We start from the raw sequence: 20931 nt of genomic DNA, 5'->3' as shown, positions 1-20931 counted from the left end.
AGGAGCACATATAGGAATGGATAGATTAAGGGCAGGTGTGCATGGAGGGAGCTCACCCCTCCTTAACCACTCCTCGCCCGACCAATAGCAGAATGACGGCCTGGCGTTATCTTGACTGGAAGTCATATGATGTCTTTCAGGATAGCAGCCGGCGCACAGCGTGGCAATCGGTGGTGCAGTGTGTCAGTCTGACACACCGCAACACCGATCTCGGTAAGGTGTCTCTGACGGAGACTCTTTACCATGTGATAAGCCGTGATTGGACACGTGTAAACAGGAAGAGACGTTTATTGGCTTTTCCTCACTTGACAGACGCGAGTAGAGGAGAGCCGATCGGCGGCTCTCCTGACGGGGGGTCTGCGCTGATTATCAGCGCATCCCCCCCCCCCGCTAATGCCCACAATAGATTGCACCAGGGATGATGGTCAGTGTCCAGGCAGATGCCAATCAGTGCCCATCAGTCGCCTTTCAGTGCCCATCAGTGCTGCATATCAGTGCCACCTCATCAGTGCCGCCTTATTAGTGCCCGTCAATGCTGCCTCATCAGTTCCCGTCAGTGAAGGAGAAAACATACTTATTTGCCACATTTTAGAGCAGAAACAAAGAATTTTTCCGTCTTTTTTTATTTGTTTAGCAAAGAAAAAAAAAAAAAACGCAGAGGTGATCAAATACTACCAAAAGAAAGCTCTATTTGTGGGAACAAAAGGGTAAAAAAATTTGTTTGGGTACAGTGTAGCATGACCGCGCAATTGTCATTTGAAAAGGTGACAGTGCTGAAAGCTGAAAATTGGCTTGGGCAGGAAGGGGGGGGGGGGGGGGACAGGCGTCTATAGCGTTGTTTCCAGGATTTTCTCCTCAGGGCATGAGGAGGAGACCTGACTGAAAAAGTGCAGAAATGTGCCGGATTGCCCCCCCCCCCCCCCCAAATAAAGAGGACCTGTCACAGCCCATCAGGAGTACCTGTCACCAGCTCATAAGAGTACCCAACTACCTTTCTCCAGCCCATCGGCGTACCTGGGTATCTGTCTTCAGCCCATCAGAGTACCCGAGTACCTCTCACCAGTTGGGGTGTTTTCTTTTCAAAATGGCGTCATTTTTTGGGTAATTCCAACTTTGTGCAAAAAAAAAAAAAAAAAAAATTGGCTTTCATTTTCTTTCCACATTTTTCAAAGACTTTTGGAAAAAAATGAACCATTCAAAATACTCATTATGCCTCATAGAATATACGTTGGGGTGTTTTTCTTTCCAAAATGGGGTCATTTTGTGGGTAATTCCATTATCCTGGTGCTCCAGGGCTTTCAAAAGTGTGATAGGTCGTTAGGAAATTAGATGTGTAATTTATGCTACTAGAACGCCTGACTGTGCTCCCTTTATGTTGGACCTCTCTATGTTGCCAGGGTGTGAAAAAGCCTCACACATGTGGTATCGCCATACTCGGGACGAGTAGCAGAATGTATTTGTGGGGTGTAATTGGAAGTATATACTGTGTGTGAGAAATAACTGATAATTATGTGTAAAAAAAAAATAATAATAATTTCTTAATTTTTCCAAGAATTGTGCGAAAAAATTACAACTTCAAAAAACTCACTATGCCTCTTACTAAATACAGTACCTTGGACTGTCTACTTTTTAAAAAGTGGTCATTTGGGGGGTATTTGTGCTTTCCTGACATTTCAGGGCCTCAAGAAATGGGATAGGCCGTCAGTACACCAGGTGTGATCAATTTTCAATGATTTGCACCACAGCCTGTAGACTCTATAACTTTCACACAGACCAAATGATATACACTTATTTGGGTCATTTTTAACAAAGATGTGTAGTAGTGTAAATTTTGGCCCAAATTTATGAACAAAAATTACTTTTGCAAAAAATGTTCATAGAAACTAAACAAAAAAGTGTTTTTTCAAAATTTTCGCACTTTTTTCACTTATGTCACAGAAAAATAAAAAACCCAGTGGTGATTAAATACCACCAAAAGAAAGCTCTATTTCTGTGAAAAAAAATGATAGAAATTTTGTTTGATTGCATTGTTGCATGACTGAGTAATTGGCATTCAAAGTGCAAGAGCACTGAAAACTGAAAATTGGTCTAGGCAGGTAAAAGTGCCCTGTATTGAAGTAGTTAAATATAAAACAAAATAAAAAATATGAAGCTTTAATACCACTGTAGGCTCCGTTCACATCTAGGCGTATGGGGGTGACAATTGCAGTAAAATTGCGCAAATAGAAACGTGGATTGTCTGTCGCCCAAAAGAAGCATATATATTTCTTTTGGTTGACAGGCGTTCCGTGATTCTGTTTGCACATTTTTACCACGATTGTCACCCGACGAATTGCGGGAAAAGCACACTGCGTTTGGGGTGTATTGAAACCGTCGGGGAACGCATGGGCATCCCGCGATTTGCTGCTATTTCAAATCGCAGGCAGAATCGCAGCGATTCAGGACGTAATTAAAAATAAAAAAATAAAAATAAATAAAAGTAAATAAAATTAAATCAATATATAGATAGGTGTGTGTTTGTATGAATATAAATATATATATATATATATATATTATATTATATTTTACACACATAAAAAGCCAAAATGTAATGCTTACGTTCAAAAGCTGCAACTTCCGTCTTTTCTTGTTTTTTATTTTGCTTGTTCTTGGTGATCTCTGTGGATTAACCAGGTGTGTGCATAGAATAAACATATTCCTGCTGGTACTGTCACTATAATAAATATTTGTGTGTGTATATACACAGTATCTCACAAAAGTGAGGACACCCCTCCACATTTTTGTAAATATTTTATTATATATTTTCATGTGACAACACTGAAGAAATGACACTTTGCTACAATGTATAGTAGTGAATGCGCAGCTTGTTTAACAGTGTAGATTTGGTGTCCCCTCAAAATAACTCAACACACAGCCATCAATGTTTAACCGGTTCAATACCGGGCATTTTCACCCCCTTCCTTCCCAGACCAATTTTTAGTTTTCAGCGCTGTCGCACTTTGAACGACAATTGCGCGGTCCTGCGACGTTGTACCTAAACAAAATTGACGTCCTTTTTTCCCCCACAAATAGAGCTTTCTTTTGGTGGTATTTGATCACCTCTGCGGTTTTTATTTTTTGCGCTATAAACAAAAGAAGAGCGACAATTTTGAAAAAAACACAATATTTTTTTACTTTTTGTTATAATAAATATCCCAATTTAAAAAAAAAAAAAAAAAATTTTTTTCCTCAGTTTCGGCCGATATGTATTCTTCTACATATTTTTGGTAAAAAAAAATCGCAATAAGCGTTTATTGATTGGTTTGCGCAAATGTTATAGCGTCTATAAAATACGGGATAGATTTATGGCATTTTTAAAAAAAAAATATTTATTTATTTTTTTTTTACTAGTAATAGCGGCGATCGCAATTTTTTTTCATGACTGCGACATTATGGCGGACACATCGGACACTTTTGACACATTTTTGGGACCATTCACATTTATACAGCGATCAATGCTATAAAATTGCATTGATTACTGTGTAAATGTGACAGGCAGTGAAGGGGTTAACCACTAGGAGGCGGGGAGGGGTTAAATGTGTTTCCTAGGGAATGCTTCTAACTGTAGGGGGAGGGGACGCACAAGGGGAGGAGACCGATCAGTGTTCCTCCATTCTGGGAACACAGATCGCTCTTCTCTGAGCTGACAGGACGTGGATCTCTGTGTTTACACACAGAGATCCACGGTCCGGCCCGGTTAACGGGCAATCACGGGTGCCCGGCGGACATCGCGGCCGACGGCACACGCACAGGGTCCCGAGCAACGCGGCGGGCGCGCGCGCGCCCCCTAGGCGGCCGGGAACCCGAGGCAGTCATATGACGTCCACCCAGGATGGGAGATCCCATCTGTGGACGTCATTTGTCTATGGCCGGGTAGGGAAGCGGTTAAACCCCTGGCAACAAAAGTGAGTACACCCCTAAGTGAAAATGTCCAAATTGAGCCCAAAGTGTCAATATTTTGTGTGGCCACCATTATTTTCCAGCACTGCCTTAACCCTCTTGGGCATGAAGTTCACCAGAGCTTCACAGTTTGCCACTGGAGTCCTCTTCCATTCCTCCATGACCACATCACGGAGCTGGTGGATGTTAGAGACATTGCGCTCCTCCACCTTCCGTTTGAGGATGTCCCACAGATGCTCAATAGGGTTTAGGTCTGGAGTCATGCTTGGGCAGTCCATCACCTTTACCCTCAGCTTCTTTAGCAAGGCAGTGGTCTTCTTGGAGGTGTGTTTGGGGTCACTGGAATACTGCCCTGCAGCCCAGTCTCTGAAGGGAGGGGGATCATGCTCTGCTTCAGTATGTCACAGTACATGTTGGTATTCATGGTTCCCATACTTCTACTTCCCAATGACAACCTCTGGATATGATGCTGAGCACGTGCACTTAACTTCTTTGGTCGACCATGGCGAGACCTGTTCTAAGTGGAGCCTGTTCTGAGTGGAACCTGTCCTTTTAAACCGCTATGTGGTCTAGGCCACCGTGCTGCAGCTCAGTTTCAGGGTCTTGGCAATATTCTTATAGCCTAGGTCATCTTATGTAGAGCAACAGTTCTTTTTTTTTTTTTCAGATCCTCAGAGAGTTCTTTGCCATGAGCTGCCATGTTGAACTTCCAGTGACCAGTATGAGAGAGTGAGAGTGATAACACCAAATTTTACACACTTGCTCCCCGTTCACACTATTGCTCCCCATTCACACTAAGGAGTCACATTACACCGGGGAGGGAAAATGGCTAATTGGGTCCAATTTGGACATTTTCACTTAGGGGTGTACTCACTTTTGTTGCCAGCGGTTTAGACATTAATGGCTGTGTGTTGAGTTATTTTGAGGGGACAGACAATTTTCACTGTTACTGCCGGTTCACACAGGGGCAACACGACTTGCAGGTCGCCTCACCGAGGCGACCTGCACACGACTTCAGCGGCGACTTGCAAAACGACGTCTGTATAGAAGTCAATGCAAGTCGCCTGAAGTCGCCCCAAAAATAGTACAGGAACCTTTTTCTAAGTTGGAGCGACTTGCGTCGCTCCTATTAGAATGGTTCCGTAGTACAGAACAGGACGCGACTTGTCAGGGGGCTAAGTCGCCTGACAAGTCGCCCCTGTGTGAACCTGGGCTTATACAAGCTATACACTCACTACTTTACATTGTATCAAAGTGTAGTTTCTTCAGTGTTGTCACATGAAAAGATATAATAAAGTATTTTCAAAAATGTGAGGGGTGTACTCACTTTTGTGAGATACTGTACATATATGTGTGTGTATGTATGTGTATGTGTATATATATATATATATATATATATATATATATATATATATATATATATATATATATATATATATATATATATATATATATATATATATATAAAAATAAAATGTGTGTGTATAATATGTAATATACGGTAATATTTTTTTTTTTATCATTATAGATCGATTTTTTTAAATTTTTTAAATTTTGCTCTGATCCCCTGTTTCTTTTACCTTTTCAAACAAATACAGGAGACATCTCGGCTTCCTGCATCAATTCTGTTGGCCCAGCACAAAGGGAAAACCACTCAGATTGAGATGCAGTTGGAAAAGGCTAAACCAGCAGTAACATTTTCAACTGGCATTAAAATGGTAAGTAATAAATAATTTAAATTCAAGATACCTATAATATTGAAGCAGTAATTTTGGCTCTGTTTGCTTTTTCTCAACGTGAACCTAGACACACCTTAAAGGGACTTTCACAACTTTGAAATGTCTGAACAATACACATCTGTCAAATAGCTACACTTATTTCTGACACAATATCTTTATTCTAATCAGAGATATCTCCTACCTTAAAGCGGTAGTAAACCCGCTGACTTTTTTTTTTCCTTTTCCCTACACCTGTAAGGGAAAAGGCATAATGAGCTAGAACGCACCGCATACTAGCTATTATGAGATACCTTAGAACGAGGCGCCGGCATCTCACCCTGTCCACGCCGAGGGAGCTGACATTTCCCCTTGGCGTGCCTTCCGGGTATCGCGGCTCCGGCCCTGTGAGTAGCCGGAGCCGCAATGTCATCACTCCCGCGCGTGCGCGCAGGAGACTTTTTTTCCGGCAAAGTCCGGCGGCTGCCGGGCTTTCAGCCGAGAATCCCCTGTGGGCATGCGCTGCTGCAGTCAGCAGCTCATTGCGAGGGGCATATCTCCTAAACCGTACAGGTTTAGGAGATATTTTTTTTTTACCTACAGGTAAGCCTTATTATAGGCTTACCTGTAGGTAAAAGTTTAAAAAAAAAAGGTATACAATCTCTTTAAGACCCCTTTCACACTGGGATGGGGGTGTGTTACCATCGTCTTAGTGGTGCTTTTCGGGCCGCTAGCGGGGCGCTTTTAACTCCCTGCTAGCGGACGAAGAAAGGGTTAAAAGTGCCCATATTGATGCGCTGCCAAAGTGCTTTGCAGGCACTGCCCATTCATTTCAGTGGCAAGTGTGAAAGGGGTCTAAAGTGAGTGTAAACCCTTTCATATACCCAGTGAAGTGAACAGCCTCAGATGATACACCGAGATAAAACAAATCTCCCTATATAAGTTTTACATGTACTATATATCCTGCAGTCTTCAGCTGTATATATCCTTTAGAAAGTCCTCTTAGGGTTACAGATTTTCTCTTCCTGGTCACCACTGGGAGTGGATTATTGGCATACAGCCAAGACAGCTGATTGGAGGAAAGGCACGCACCCCCTCTCCACACATTGGCAAAGGAAGAAAGGAATGTGCAGAGCTCTGCTCTGAGAAGTCAAGCTGTGTGCTAATCTATTTATAGCAACCTCCCACACACACTTCAGGCTGCTGTCCTGGAGAATTTGTCAAAAGTTATCAGGCTGATAACAGAGGAACTGAGCAAGAGAAAACTATGGGACATAGTGCTTTGAAGAGAGAAGAAAACACTACAGATATATGTGCCCAGCTCATATTTAATGAATCGGGTTTACATCCACTTTAAATTAGCAGAAAATATAGATCTCCTGTAGAGATATAGATCTGATCCTCTGACTTTCGGGGCCAACCTCAGCTGCCCTCCTCCTTGGCTCTTATGCAATGTCTGTTACCCCTGCAAGTGGTAAATCTCAAAAGATTGGAAGTGAAAGCCTCTGCCTGGTAAACGCTGATCTAGAGTATTTACTATACTATACGAGGCTTTTACTACTTATCATTTGTGATTTCACTACCTAAAAAAAAAAAAAAAAGAGCTGTTATAAGGGCCTGGAAAAGAGAGCATATGCAACCAACTTGAAATCGGATGATCTGACACTACAGGAAGTGTCAATTCTCTGCAAGTTTAACAGGGTGGCAGAAAATATATGTAATTATTGAAAAATAATTATACCAAGTATGAATACCTGATGTTTTGATTTCAGCCACTTGTAATCTCCTGTACAGTGACACTCAGACTGTAATATGGAGGGGCAATACTTTGTGTTCTGCATGCACATGAGCTGACAAGGGACATGTTGACAGGAAGAGAGAGTGGAGAGATGACCATATCAGTCTTCTGCTGTTTTATAATTGTCCAGTCACAGGCTGGGGCAAGGATGCGCCCTAGCTGTGTTGCTCAACAGCAGAAGTAAAAGGTCAGGTAAGCAGGCTGGCTGTTCTCTGTAGTAGGGCTGTATAAATATCAGGAATGGGACAGAAATACAAATCCTTTCACATGTAAGACAGCTCGCTCATATGCGGTTCAACTGGGTATATGTTTGTCTAGATTTTGTATTTTTGCTGTGATAATGTGGTGCATTAATGTGGCTAAATGTAAGTGCTATTGTTTTTTGTGTGGAGGGGAATATATATATTTTTTTCATTTTTTTAATATGGTGAGAACGTGTGCTGCAGATCTTCACAGGGATTAGTAAACTGTTCATCTTAGTCGCTATCCCTGAAGGTTACATTCTAATACAATCTTATGTAACCTTGACTGAGCAAGTGCAGCCTGTCCCCTGGCTCTGTATTATCAGAAAATATATTGGGGACAGTGGAAGAAGGGGCGGATCAGAGAAGATATGATCAAACAGCCTTTTTACACAATGCAGAGAATTAACCCCTTAGGTTCCACAGTGAGTATATCAAGCATGCTTTGCTGCATATACAGACTGATTCTACTGTTGTGGGTTTAGTAACACTTTAAGATTTGTAGTGGGAAATCGTAACATCTGAAGGAAACTCACATAAAGGCAAACTACATATAAAATATGTAGGCAAAGACACCGATGCGCCACAAGAGCTCCAAATAATGTCCAGGGAGTTCTTCTCATGGATGATGTTTATCTCTTACATAGCCCTTTAAAGGATAAGTTCACCTTTTGACAAAAAATAATAAATGCACATTTTTTTGCAGGTAAAAAAATGTGCATTTATTATTTTTTGTTTTGGGAGCCTGTAAAGCATTGCACCAGCGATCAGTAGATTGCTGGTGCCATGCAGGTCTCCTGCAGACCTGTCAGTGGATCAGCTTGCTTGTACTTCGTACGAGGAAGCTAATGCATTGTGACAGGAAGACTCACTGAACTTCCACAGTGCTCACAGTGCTGTAGTAGTTCATTGAAAACTTTAAGCCGACAGCTACAAAGGCTGCTGGACCTTGTAGTTTTCCATTCACTGTGAATGAGTGACATGGGCGGGGCCCCCCAGAGCTGCGTCTTTATTTGAATTGTGGCAGCAGATGCGAGGTAAAGATCCCTTGTTTACTGTCACAGCGGAGGTGGGGGTGTCATGGGGGCTGGTGCATTCATAACAAGTTATATGATACTCTCTGAGAATGGCTGTAACATGTTATGAAAGGTGAACTTATTCTTTAAAGAGGCATTCCAGGTATGGATATATTATACATGGTTACAGTGGTCCAGCTTGGACCAATGTAACTGTATATATACCATACCTTGCTGATACCCCTGGAAGCTGGAATCACTGAAGTAGGCACCTCTACTCCAGTGATCTCCACTAGCTTCTGGGTCTCATGCCAAGCGGTTGGCCTGCTGCATTCTGAACACAGGAGGTTGTCTGCTCTAAACATTCTTTGATTGGAAGAAATGGAGAAGTGAGGTGATGACATCTCCGCTGTATGGCCGAACAGCAAACCTGCCAACCTCCTGTGTTCAAGCTGGACCATGTAACTATGTATAAAATATCCATACTTTAAATTCAGTGGCCTCTCATGAAAATCATAGACCAGCCGCACACCTGTTTCATCTTAGAACAACTTACTGGCCTTCCTACTGGAAAAGAACTATTAAGCATTGTTACTGTTCTTTCTCCTTCAGGCTGTGTGTCTTCTCAAATACAAAGCTTTGTAGGAGAACAGTATCAGTTTCCTGTCCTGTAGATAAAAAGGCCTTTATACAGACAAAGGTGGTCCTCCTGCCTTGTCTGCCACTGTCTCACACTCACACGGCTTTGTTAAATAAGGATGCTTTGAATGAGGAGCTTATTAAGAAGTTGGAGCTTTAGTTACATGTGGATCATCTTACCATGAGTTTGCATTTTCCTGCTGTCTCAATTGAAAGGATCCTTTCTCTTCGCAGATACAATATAATGGTGTGCTGACCATACTAACTGTGTTCTGCCGTATTGGGCAGTTTGCCTGTTACCGTAGCACATGCCATAAATTAAGTATGGTTTTTGTTTTTTGCAAAAGGAGGAATTGGGCATGTTGGCAAACTTCCTCAGATTTGACATAATAGGGGATTATCTTTTGCACGTATTAAAAACAAAAAACAAAAAAACATCTGTGTTCCCCCTTGTGCCCAGTTTAATTGCGCTAAACTTATACTAGTATTTTACTGAAAATGCTATTAGCAACTCTTCCTGGTCCAGCAATCATTACGGCTTTCTAATGAAATCTTTTTCAAAGGCAAAGTCCCTGTCATGTACCCAACGGTAGAGCCTGCTATGCAGAGGACGGCCTCTCTTACACCTCTGACTCGAGACCCCCTGGTAGAGCAGACAGGAGGCACAGGAGTGCAGAGTCACATGAGCGCCTGATGAGTCGCAGACAGAGGAGTCAAGGCAGCTGCAGGTGGAATGGCAGTTCAGCAGGATTCTCCAGGCAGTAGAGAAGGCAGGTACAGGCAGGCCGGGTCATACACTGGTGGGCATGTCAGGAGCAGGTGAGGAGGCAGAAGCGTAGTCAGGATACAGGCCGGATCGGTGATGGGCTGGCAGCGAGGTAGCAGAAGGAACAGGCAGATGCGGTGGTCAAACAAGCCGGGTCAGGTGCAGGCAGAAAGCAGGGACGTCAGCGGCAAGCCGAGTCAGATAACAGAAATAGGTAATAGATACAGGCAACAGGAACACAGGGGAACGCTGTAGAGCAGACAGCACTGAGTCTGGGTACTGGCTGAGTTTAAATAGCCTGTTGGGCGCCAAAAGCTGTAACAGAGTGGTATTCTGACTGAGGAAAAGGCCTTCTTTGGTTCTCATCTTGGATACTGGCACGCCCTTCCCGACAATGTGTGCATGCGCATGCAGATGCGCCAATGGTGTTCTGACAGGGGCTGAGGTCACAGGTCGTCTTCTCCGGCCACCATCTTGGGTACTGGCTAGCCCTTCCTGACAGTCCCAGATTATATCTGTGTCCACAGCAACAGGATCTGAATTTTCCAGAGCAGCCTTTCTAAACCTTTTCAACCCAGAGGAGCCCTTGAAATAACTTTCCGGTCTGGGGGAACCCCTGCTAAAAATTACTGTTTCTACTGTTTCAACTCATGATACATTAATGTGATGGTCAGTAGGAAGAATGCTCCTCACACTTGTGATCACTGGGAAGAATTACCCCATTACAGCTAAAAAGGTCAGTTGGAACTTGTTTGAGAGGCGAAAATTGCTCATTGCTCAAGGAACCCCTAGCAACCTCCTGGAGGATGGAAACCTGGTCGAGAAACCCAGCTCCAGAACTTCACTTAACATTTTGCCAACTGCCAACTGAATGATCCTGCATTAGTGTAGGTGCCATAAAAAAAACAAGTGTTATAGTATGAGTAAAGTTTACTTTACCTTCTTCTAATGGTAGATTACACTTTATTTCTGAAACACAGATTGTTCAGTATTACACTTTGCTAGGGCAGAATTAGTAGGTTGGTGAAATTTGAGTTCTATGTATAGTTTTCCACTTTTAAAGGTTTTTTTTTAGTTACTTTTTTTTTTATTGCAGACATATCTAAACATACACTATTTAATGCAGTTGTGTGTTTTTTTTTAATTTAATTTTTAAAAAATATTAAACCCTGCACATTTGAGGAAAAAAAAATCCGGCTTTCCACTGCAATACTTACATACTCACCCTCTCACCTGCACCATCCCCTGTACCATCCCCTGTGAACTCATTGCTAAATGGTCCAGTGGCAATCCTCCAGGTTAAATGACAATTGGCACTTCTTGGTAGCTCAAGGGTCATGGACCTGCCCCCTAGATATGTGTCATCACATTATCCTGGGCTTGTAGTGCAATGCTGCAGAGAACGGGTCCCATGACTTAATACTGGGCACTATGCTGTGCAGTATTGATGACCACCTGCCATTGCCAATGGAGAAAAAGATGAAGAAGCCTGGGATGTCACTTGATTGTCAAAATAACACCTATAACATTTTTATAGATTACGCCCAAGGGGTGGGAGAGGATTGGGGGTTATTTATTATAATTGGCTTTTAAATACCTGAATCTGTTTTGATATTGCCTCTTTCAACAACAGCACTCAGAGTCGCTTGTGAATACAGTGACAATGATCTTACTAATTGGAAATGGGTTTAGTAAGCAGAGTTGACAGAATATCAACCAAAAATGCAGAAAAAATACATGATACAAATGTTATAATTGAGTTGCAGTTCAGTGAGTAAAATAAGTATTTGATCCCCTACTAACCAACAATAATTCTGGCTCCCATAGACTGCCTACAGTATGTGGTACACAGATTAGTCCTGTCAATTTAAGAAGGTGCTCCTAGCAATAACTCATTATGTGTATAAAAGACACTTGTCCACAATCTTTTTTTCCATTCAAACCTCACCATCATGGGCAAGACCAAAGAGCTGTCAAAGGCCGTCAGGGAAAAATTGTAGATCTGCACAAGGCTGGAATGGGCTACAAGACCACTAGCAAGAAGCTTGATAAGAAGGAGACAACTGTTGGAGTGATTATTCGCAAATGGAAGAAATACAAAATAACCATCAATCGCCCTCGGTCTGCAGCTCCATGCAAGATTTTACCTCATGGGGTAAGGATGATCATTAGAAAAGTGAGGAATCAGCCCAGAACTACACGGGAGGAGCTTGTGAATGATCTCAAGGCAATTGGGACCACAGTCACCAAACAAACCATTGGTAACACAATATGCTGCCATGGATTGAAATCCTGCAGTGCCTGCAAGGTCCCCCTCCTCAAGAAGGCACATATACAGGCCCGTCTGAAGTTTGCCAGTTAACATGTAAATGATTCAGATAAGGATTAGGAGAAAGTGCTGTGGTCAGATGAGATTAAAATTTAAGCTTTTCGCATTAACTCACCTTGACATGTTTGGAGGAAGAAAAATGAGGACTATGACCCTAAGAACACCATCCCTACAGTCAAGCACGGAGGTGGAAACATTATGCTTTAGGGCTGTTTCTCTGTTAAAGGTACAGGCTGACTTTGCCGCATTGCGGGGCCAATGGACGGGACCATGCATTGTAAAATCTTGGATAAGAACCTTCTTCCCTCAGCCAGAACACTAAAGGTGGATCGTGAATGGGTCTTCCAGCATGACAATAACCCAAAACATACCGCCAAGGCAACAAAGGAGTGGCTAAAGAAGAAGCTCATTAAGGCCATGGTGTGGCCTAGCCAGTCTCCAGACTTTAGTTCTACAGAAAATTTATGGAGGGAGCTGAAACTTCGAGTTGCCAAGCGACAGCCAAGAAACCTTAAGGGTTTAGAGAAGATCTGTAAAGAAGAGTGGACCAAAATCCCTCCTTGTAACCAACTACGAGAAACCTCTTACCTCTGTGCTTGCCAACAAGGGTTTCTCCATCAATTACGAAGTCATGTTTTTCCTGGGTATCAAATAATTATTTTACTCACTGAACTGCAACTCAATTTATAACATTTGTATCATGTATTTTTTCTGGATTTTTGGTTGATATTCTGTCTCTATCATTTAAAATACACCTATGATAAAAATAATAGACCCTTCATTTCTTTTTAAGTGGGCAAACTTACACAATCTGCAGGGAATCAAATAATTTTCCCCACTGTATGTGTGATTAAATGGTGTATTTAGCTGTATGCCTGTAGTTCTGCATTAAGTTCACGCCTAGTTCTCATCTTTTTTTTTTTTTTCCAACTTTTCCAAGACAAAAAGAGTAGATTAAATCACATTCTATCACGCACATGTATGCACCCATTAAAAGTTTTACTTGAGTACAGAGCAGTTTGGATTTATTTAAAATCAACATAACTGAATACTTCAGTATAGCAAAACCATTTTTGTCTAGAGACTTCATGAAAGTTCAAGCCATGTAGAACAGCTCCTTTATTTTTACATTGTCATCAGCCAGTAATCTGGGACTGATTTATTCCAACAAAATTGTTCTATAACTTAGCGCTTTGGCTAGTGAGCAGAAAATAAATAAAAACTCGGAGGAAGCCATACTTCAGACGCTGTTCATGAATGGATATTTTGTTAGTAAATAAGAATCCTCTATGTGTGTGACAGGTCTGTTTTTCGGGGACTGTCGCGTAATCTGCAATGTGTAGGTTTTTCTTGGCTGATTACTGGCAATAAGTTCCATTTATAGCTGCTCCAGATTTGTGAAATCACTGTTGATTTTTTATTAGCGTGCAGTAATTTCCTGCCAAGGGAAAAGTTGAGAAATGTAACGCGGGTGGGCTAAAGATGTGTGGATTCAGCTTATTTATATTCCTCATGTATTGGATTTTAAAACTCTCCCTACACGCTTTTACTGGAACAGACATTTGATTTCCGAGTGTGAGAATTTGCTTAGCCAGGATAACGTGCTGTGCTGCTTCCTCCTTTGCACACAATGTACTAATGTGCCTGTAAAATTGAAGGTACACTCCAGTCAATTTAGCATTAGAACACGGTTGCTCAGCCTTTTTACCCCAGCGGAACCCTTGAACTAATTTTCAATTCTCATTTTTTATCAATTTTACATTGGAAATCTTTGGAAATTTCCCCCTAACAGTGGTGGTCATAATGCCACCCTTACCGATCATTGGTGTCCTGCTGCTGGTTCTGCCATGTTGTGTTGACCTTGGAACTATGCAAGGACTTTCAGATTGGAGGTCAATCTGCTTCATCTCGAAGAACCCCTAGCAAACTCTGGAGGAACCCTAATGTTTCAAGGAGCCCTGGTTGAGAATGGCTGCATTAGAGGCACATACTATTTGCCCAGGATGTTTTTTTTTTTGACTGGGCAACTTTAAATGGGAAGTGTTAACTACAGACAGATGTAGACCTGGGGTGTGACGATGCACGGTAAAGACTGATTGTCTAGGGGTTCCTGGTGTTAAGCCTGTTGTCTGAAGGCCACATATAGGCTTTTGCCCTTGGGCCTCATCAGCTAGTACTGGATGTGGTTGTTATGTAAGGTGCTAAAATGGCATTCACCAGAAGCAAGTATCCTGTCTCTCACCATCTCCTGAAGAATGTCTCCAATCTCTGACCCTCTCCTGGGGCTAGAAGATTGGTTAAAAGTATCACTGGGGCACCCCTGTTGCCATGTGGGATGCAGTACAGACAGAGCCTGAGCTCTGTCCTACAGTAATGAAGGTACCAAATATACCTACCGTGTATGGGAGTCACATTTTAGGACTCCAACAGCACAAACTGACAGCTGTTGTGCCTGCTCTTCCTCTTTAGTGCTGGCCATACATGTAAAATGACAAAAATATGGATTACTTGTCCCCAGAAAGGCCCATTACAATTTTTAAACCAAGACAATTAATTATGTTTGCACTGGAAAGCCTAATATTTGTTGGTAATGAAAAGATGAAAGTATAAAACCAGGTAGAAACAAAAACCTCAGTTTAGTCCAGCTATATTTTTAAAAATAGACTGTATTTTAAATATAGCTATAATCGGGCACATCCTCCTGTCTGTGTTGACGTTCTTAAATCTGATACAGAACAAGTGAGAGAGGGAGGGTAGGCAGTCTGAACCAATCAGGGCTTTATTAGGTTGCACAGTGTTGTCATTTTTCCACTGTGAACATTCTCACAGAAGGGTAAAGAACACGGGGAACCTCATCAGTGCTCATTGTCCAGCCAGTGGACCTGAAGTAGTGAAAAGTGAGTTTATGGACCTGGCTATGCTGTTTGGTAGTGACTGAATAGTTTAATTCCTATGCTGGGATCCCCATTGAGATATCTGTAGATCGCTATCGTGTTGCTAGCTGTAAATGGTCAATGTGATGACATGGTACAGACAAGGCCAATCACAGCCCATCTGTACCATGTGATTAGCTTTGACCAACTACAGCTAATCACAGCAAAACAAAGTTAATGAATCAGTTTTATTCAGTAAAATGCTTGCTTATAGCAATGTAAAGCACTGAAATAAGCAATCATAATGTGTAAAACAAAATAAAAATAAATAAATCCTGATCACTTCCACAGGGTAGTACAATGTTAGTATGGTAACATTATATTGCTCTGGTCAAAGTGTGTGTCCCTGATCACCGCCACACCTGTTATATGATGACACTGTACTGCACTAGTTACAGTATTTAAAAAAAAAATATAACAAATTACAACTTAAAAAATCCTGCCATGCCTCTTACTAAATACCTTGGACTGTCTACTTTACAAAAAGGGGTCATTTGGGGAGTATTTATGCTTTCCTGGCATTTTAGGGCCTCATGAAAGGAGTCCGTCAGTACATCAGGATTGATCCGTTTTCAGATATATACCATAGTTTTGTAGGCTCTATAATTTTCCTACATACTAAATAATATACACAGATTTGGGTTATTTTCACCAAAGAAATGTAGCATAATACATTTTGGCCTAAATTTTATGAAGAACAATTATTTATTTGCAAAATTTTATAACAAAAACTAGGAAAAACGCATGTTTTTTTTCAAAATGTTCAGGCTTTTTTTGTTTAACAAAAAAAAAAAAAAAATCCCAGTGGTGATTAAATACCACAAAAAAAGCTTTAGTTGTGTGAACAAAAAGATAAAAATTTAGTTTGGGTACAGTGTTGCATGACCACGCAATTGTCATTTAAATAGCGACAGGGCTGAAAGCTGAAAATTGGCCTGAGCAAGAAGGGGGTAAAAGTGCCTGGTATTAAAGTGGTTAAATAGTCTATTACAGAATTGTAAAGTTTGTCTGGAGCATACAGTTCCTTTTAAAATGGTAAAACTTTTCTAGAGTCGGTCTCCTTTGCATTGTCACGCTTGCTCCACACCCTTTTTTCTTTTATCAAAACTGCAGTTTCCATTTGTGTGAATCACAAAGTTGATGACTATCAACAGTAAATTACCCTTCAGGGCAAGAATTGGAAAATCAAATATCCCTTTGCGAATTATAATATTAAGCACTCCTTTATCTTGCAGTTCAGAGCTGGAGCGATGACGTCACAGGGACTGAACTGTTTATTTAAAATCTCTCTTTATATTTTGAAAGGAAGATTATATTTAGCTGTGCACACTGAGCATGAGTATTATGCAAGAAATGCTTCTCATTTCCCTTTCAATAGATCTCCACCATGTACTAAAGCTTAAGGGCTTTTTGCCAAGAAGAACAGGTTTGACTTGTCTGTGAGGATTTACACTCTGGTAAACGGCACAACTGCTTTGACAGAGGTCATAGCAGAGGTTGTAAAGTTCATTGCTCATCACTAAGAATATTCTGGGGGTAGTCCCCAAGAGTTCATCTAGCTTCATTGTTTAAAGAGAGCTTGGCAGGAAGTTAACAGCTTACATGATTTCTGGCAATATAAACATGTATTTGCACTTATCAAACAGAAATAACAACAAATTGTCAATTGTATAGTTAACAGACCAAAAGGGATCAAACAGGAGACGTTCAATACTACGGTTTACTTACACTTCAAAGTAAATATCTGGGCAAATACAAAAATATTCATGACATCTCTCCAATACATACACATGTCCACATATCTTTAAAAATGCTGCGAGTACAGAAAAATACTTGTTGATCCTGCCAAATATGCAGTGAGCTCCAAACTGCCCCTATCTGAGTTCTCCAATGCTGGACTTTCAAACCCCTCCCCGTGGTTCCAGGAAAGAAAATTAAATTGCTCTGTCTATGGCTGGCTTTAGCCTGGGGCAGTGTTATTCAGCCTCATTTCTCAGGTATCCCCAACAGGCCATGTTTTGGAAATTTCCCCCAGATAAAATAGCTGTCAAAAATACAATTCCCATTGCCATTGAGTTGACCACTTTAAGACCGCCCCATAGCAGTTTAACTGCTATAGGCAGCTCTCCTGTGTAGAATCACATATACAGTTGTGCTCATAAGTTTACATACCCTGGCAGGGTAAGTGCCCTGTAGGCAAGTGGTTAAAGAGGAAGTAAAGTCTTCCTCTTTAATTGTACCTACAGGTAAGCCTATAATAAGGCTTACCTGTAGGTATTGTAAATATCTCCTAAACTTGCACTGTTCAGGGGATATTTATGATATACTCTGCCGCCGACATCATCGGCGCATGCGCACTGAAGAAACTGCCCGCTTGTGCTTCAGGGCCTGTGCCGTGCGTGGCGGCTCCCGCGCGCATTATTTGGCTAATCATAGCGCCGGAGCCCCCTAACCTGGAAGTAACTCCGGGAAAGATGTCGGTCGTGTCTTCAGTGTGCGGGCGGCACTGCAGGACTTCGTTCTGAGGTAAGTATTTTATAATGAGCTAGTATGCAATGCTAGCTCATTATTCCTTTGTCTTGCAGGTTTTTGTTTTTTGGGTTTTTTTTGTAGCACCAACAAATGTTTAAGTGATCGTTAAATACCAGTCTTAATGATTTGAACATAAAAAACTAAAATTCATCAAATTAAGTTCCCACATTGTCCAAATAAATCCATGCATGAGTATGAAAAGGAAAAGTAGATCTGATGTAACCACTCTGGGGAACATTGGCACAGCATTTAAATTGTGTTCATATAGCTATCTGCCACCTTCAAGTATCGTAAGCGCATACAAGTAAAGATAAAAAAAGTAAAACTCACATGGACAGCCGTCAGTACCAAATATCCTGCCCCGTTGCTTTTTGTCCAATAGGACGTCCTATTGGACGAAACACATTGGGGCGGAATATTTGGAACTGACGTCTCGAGCGATTCCAGGTTGCCAGCGGCTGTCCATGTGAGTTTTACTTGTGTTCTACACTGTTTTTACTTGGATTTTTACTTGTATAATAAAGCCTACTACACTATGGAAAATCCATCTTGACTCCTGGTGAGCTTTATTTATCCTTAGAGGGAGTCCGCTTAAAGGTACCAGTGGAGACGCAACATTGCCACACTTCCAGAAGGATTTCCATGTATTTCCAAGGCGCACATGCTGCGGTCATGGCAACTTTTATCTCTGGTGAGTCTACACTTTACTTGAAGGTGGCGCATAGCTATCTGGACAGGTTTTGAATGCTGTACCCATGTTCACTTGAGTGGTTACATCAGATCTACTTTTCCTTTTCATAATCATGCATGGATTTATTTGGACATTGTGGGAATAATTTGTTGAATTTTAGTTTTTATGTTCAAATCATTAAGACACTGATTTTATTGTCACACATACCTTTTGTTGTCATTACACTTAATATGCAAGTTTGACTAAGGCCCGCTATACTGCCTTTAGTGTGGGCTGCTTCTTATTCTGTTTTATTTGAGCACAGCGCAGATTTTGTCACTAATTTATATTAAAATACATGTTTAAGCTGGCCAACTGCGTCAAAGTAATCCGTCTTATGGCCAGTCCTGCACTGCTTTGCCACTGCGAATGCTATGGTGGACACAGTGCCAACATGGGGCACATAGACACAAGGTGGGGGAGAGCTACTAGGTTCAGGTCTGGTCACTGACCTGCGATGCAAAAACAAGATATACCTGTGCTCAAATCCCGTAGCCTATACATGCATATAATCTGTCAGGTACTAAAAGGGTGTGGCCACATGTTAACACTACAAATTCTTAATGAAGCCTCTGCATGAGAAATATGAGACATAGTGTTCTGACAGCGGGGACTCTCCCCTGTCAGAATATGTGGATCAGCGGCTGCAGCTGCTGATCGAAAAACATTTTCCAACATTCCCCATTCCACAGAAGTCTATAGTTAAATCACCTCCTCTTGAGCGGGAGCAGCCATACATGGATTGAAATTTGTCCGGACTCTTCTAAACTAGATGAATGTTGATCCATCTATGGCCAGCTTAAAGCAATTTATTATACTGCAGCTTACCAATTCTTAGATGTGATGGTTGCATTCCTTTTTCTTTTTAGGCTTTCTTCTTTTCATCTGGTGATCTGGCCAGTAAGTCCTGTTATGCATTAAGGTAAAATCCTTCTGTGCTGCAGCTCCCCCCAGACCCCCCCTTTTTTCATACCTGAGCCCGATCCGATCCAGCCATGTGCATGAGCGCAGTGGCTCCAGCCGCAGTCTCTCTCCTCATTGAACAGATTGATAGCAGTAGAAGCCATTGGCTCCCGCTGCTGTCAATCAAATCATGTGGCACGGGGGGCGGGGCCGAGTCCTACTGTCTGTTTCAATGGACACAGCAGCAGGACTCAGGAGTGCGCCCCCACAGGTGCTCCCAGGGAATGCGGCTTTTCATGAGGGCATCAGATGAAGAAGAGGGGCCTGGAGCGCCAGCTGGGGACCCCAGAAGAAGAGGATTGGGGCTGCTCTGTCCAAAACCATTGCACAGAGCAGGTAAGTATAGACAGGTTTGTTATTTTTATAAAAAAAAATAAAATAAAATGAAGGTTTACAGCTACTTTAAGTTACTAGTATTAAACAACTCGTTTAAAACTGCCAGGGTTGCTTACAATACTCCGTTTTCTTTATGTAAAACTTTTATTCCAAAAAGAAAATAAATGTTGCTGTAACTGCTTATAAAGTAAGCAGCTTCATTTTGTTAGTGTATTTAAATCTGCTGGAACATCTGGAAAATAGCCACAATGGCAGCAGCCATGTAAGCTGTCAGCAAAGATGCATTGGGTGGGTCAAGAGGATATTAGCTGAAAAAGGGAGTGAAGGCTGACTTCTAACTAACCTCACATTGCTGCAGTGCAGAAAAATGCAATTTGGTGTGCTGTCGCATGTCCAACCTTTAGTGTGGTGCGTTGACCATGAAGAGCTGTTTTAAAACTGAACAGGGGCATTCTTTATTAGTCCAAGTGCAGTTTTAAAGTGGCACTGGGAATCGGTGATTCTCTTGGGTACTTGCTGGCATGTGGGCAGAAACCAACAGCTGTTGGTGACAGCTGGAATCTAGCACTAAGATCAGAACCTGAAACAATCGGCTCCTGGGCTTCTGATCTTGCCAATCAATAGGATCACCTGTAGCAGATCACTATAAACACAATGCTTTATTATATTTACATTTTGAAGTGGGATGACATCACAAATTCCATCAGCATTACAGCACTTCCCCCTCTGCTGAGGCAGAGTTGGAGCAACGAAAATACCTGCTTCTCCCAGCAGCAGGTCAATCCTATAATGACCCATTGCTGGCTAATTGAATCCAGCAATAGATCCCTGTTAGAAGTGGTTTGTTGCTGCACAGCTGCTGTTTTTTTTTTCCCCCATGAAAGTGGAGTTAACCTTTAAATTGTAAACCTTAAAGTGATACTAAAGTCTTGTTTGTTATTTTGAAACAAACAAAAAAAAATGTTATGCTTGCCTGCTTTGCACAGTGGTTTT

General features: G+C 41.7%; 1 protein-coding gene across 2 annotated transcripts in view; it reads left to right on the top strand.

Annotated features, from left to right (window-relative positions):
- The window catches only part of MNAT1 (MNAT1 component of CDK activating kinase), a 265871-nt gene that overhangs the window by 108659 nt on the left and 136281 nt on the right, over positions 1 to 20931 (top strand). For both annotated transcript variants that reach the window (XM_073610513.1, XM_073610514.1), the window contains exon 6: positions 5538 to 5657. In XM_073610513.1, the coding sequence (XP_073466614.1) occupies positions 5538 to 5657 (120 nt within the window). The remainder of the gene's footprint in view (positions 1 to 5537; positions 5658 to 20931) is intronic.

This window comes from Aquarana catesbeiana, linkage group LG13 (genome assembly GCF_042186555.1).
Source record: "Aquarana catesbeiana isolate 2022-GZ linkage group LG13, ASM4218655v1, whole genome shotgun sequence".
Classification (NCBI taxonomy): domain Eukaryota; kingdom Metazoa; phylum Chordata; class Amphibia; order Anura; family Ranidae; genus Aquarana; species Aquarana catesbeiana.
The sequence above is the reverse complement of the archived record's forward strand: the minus strand, read 5'-3'. Positions and strand labels throughout refer to the sequence as shown.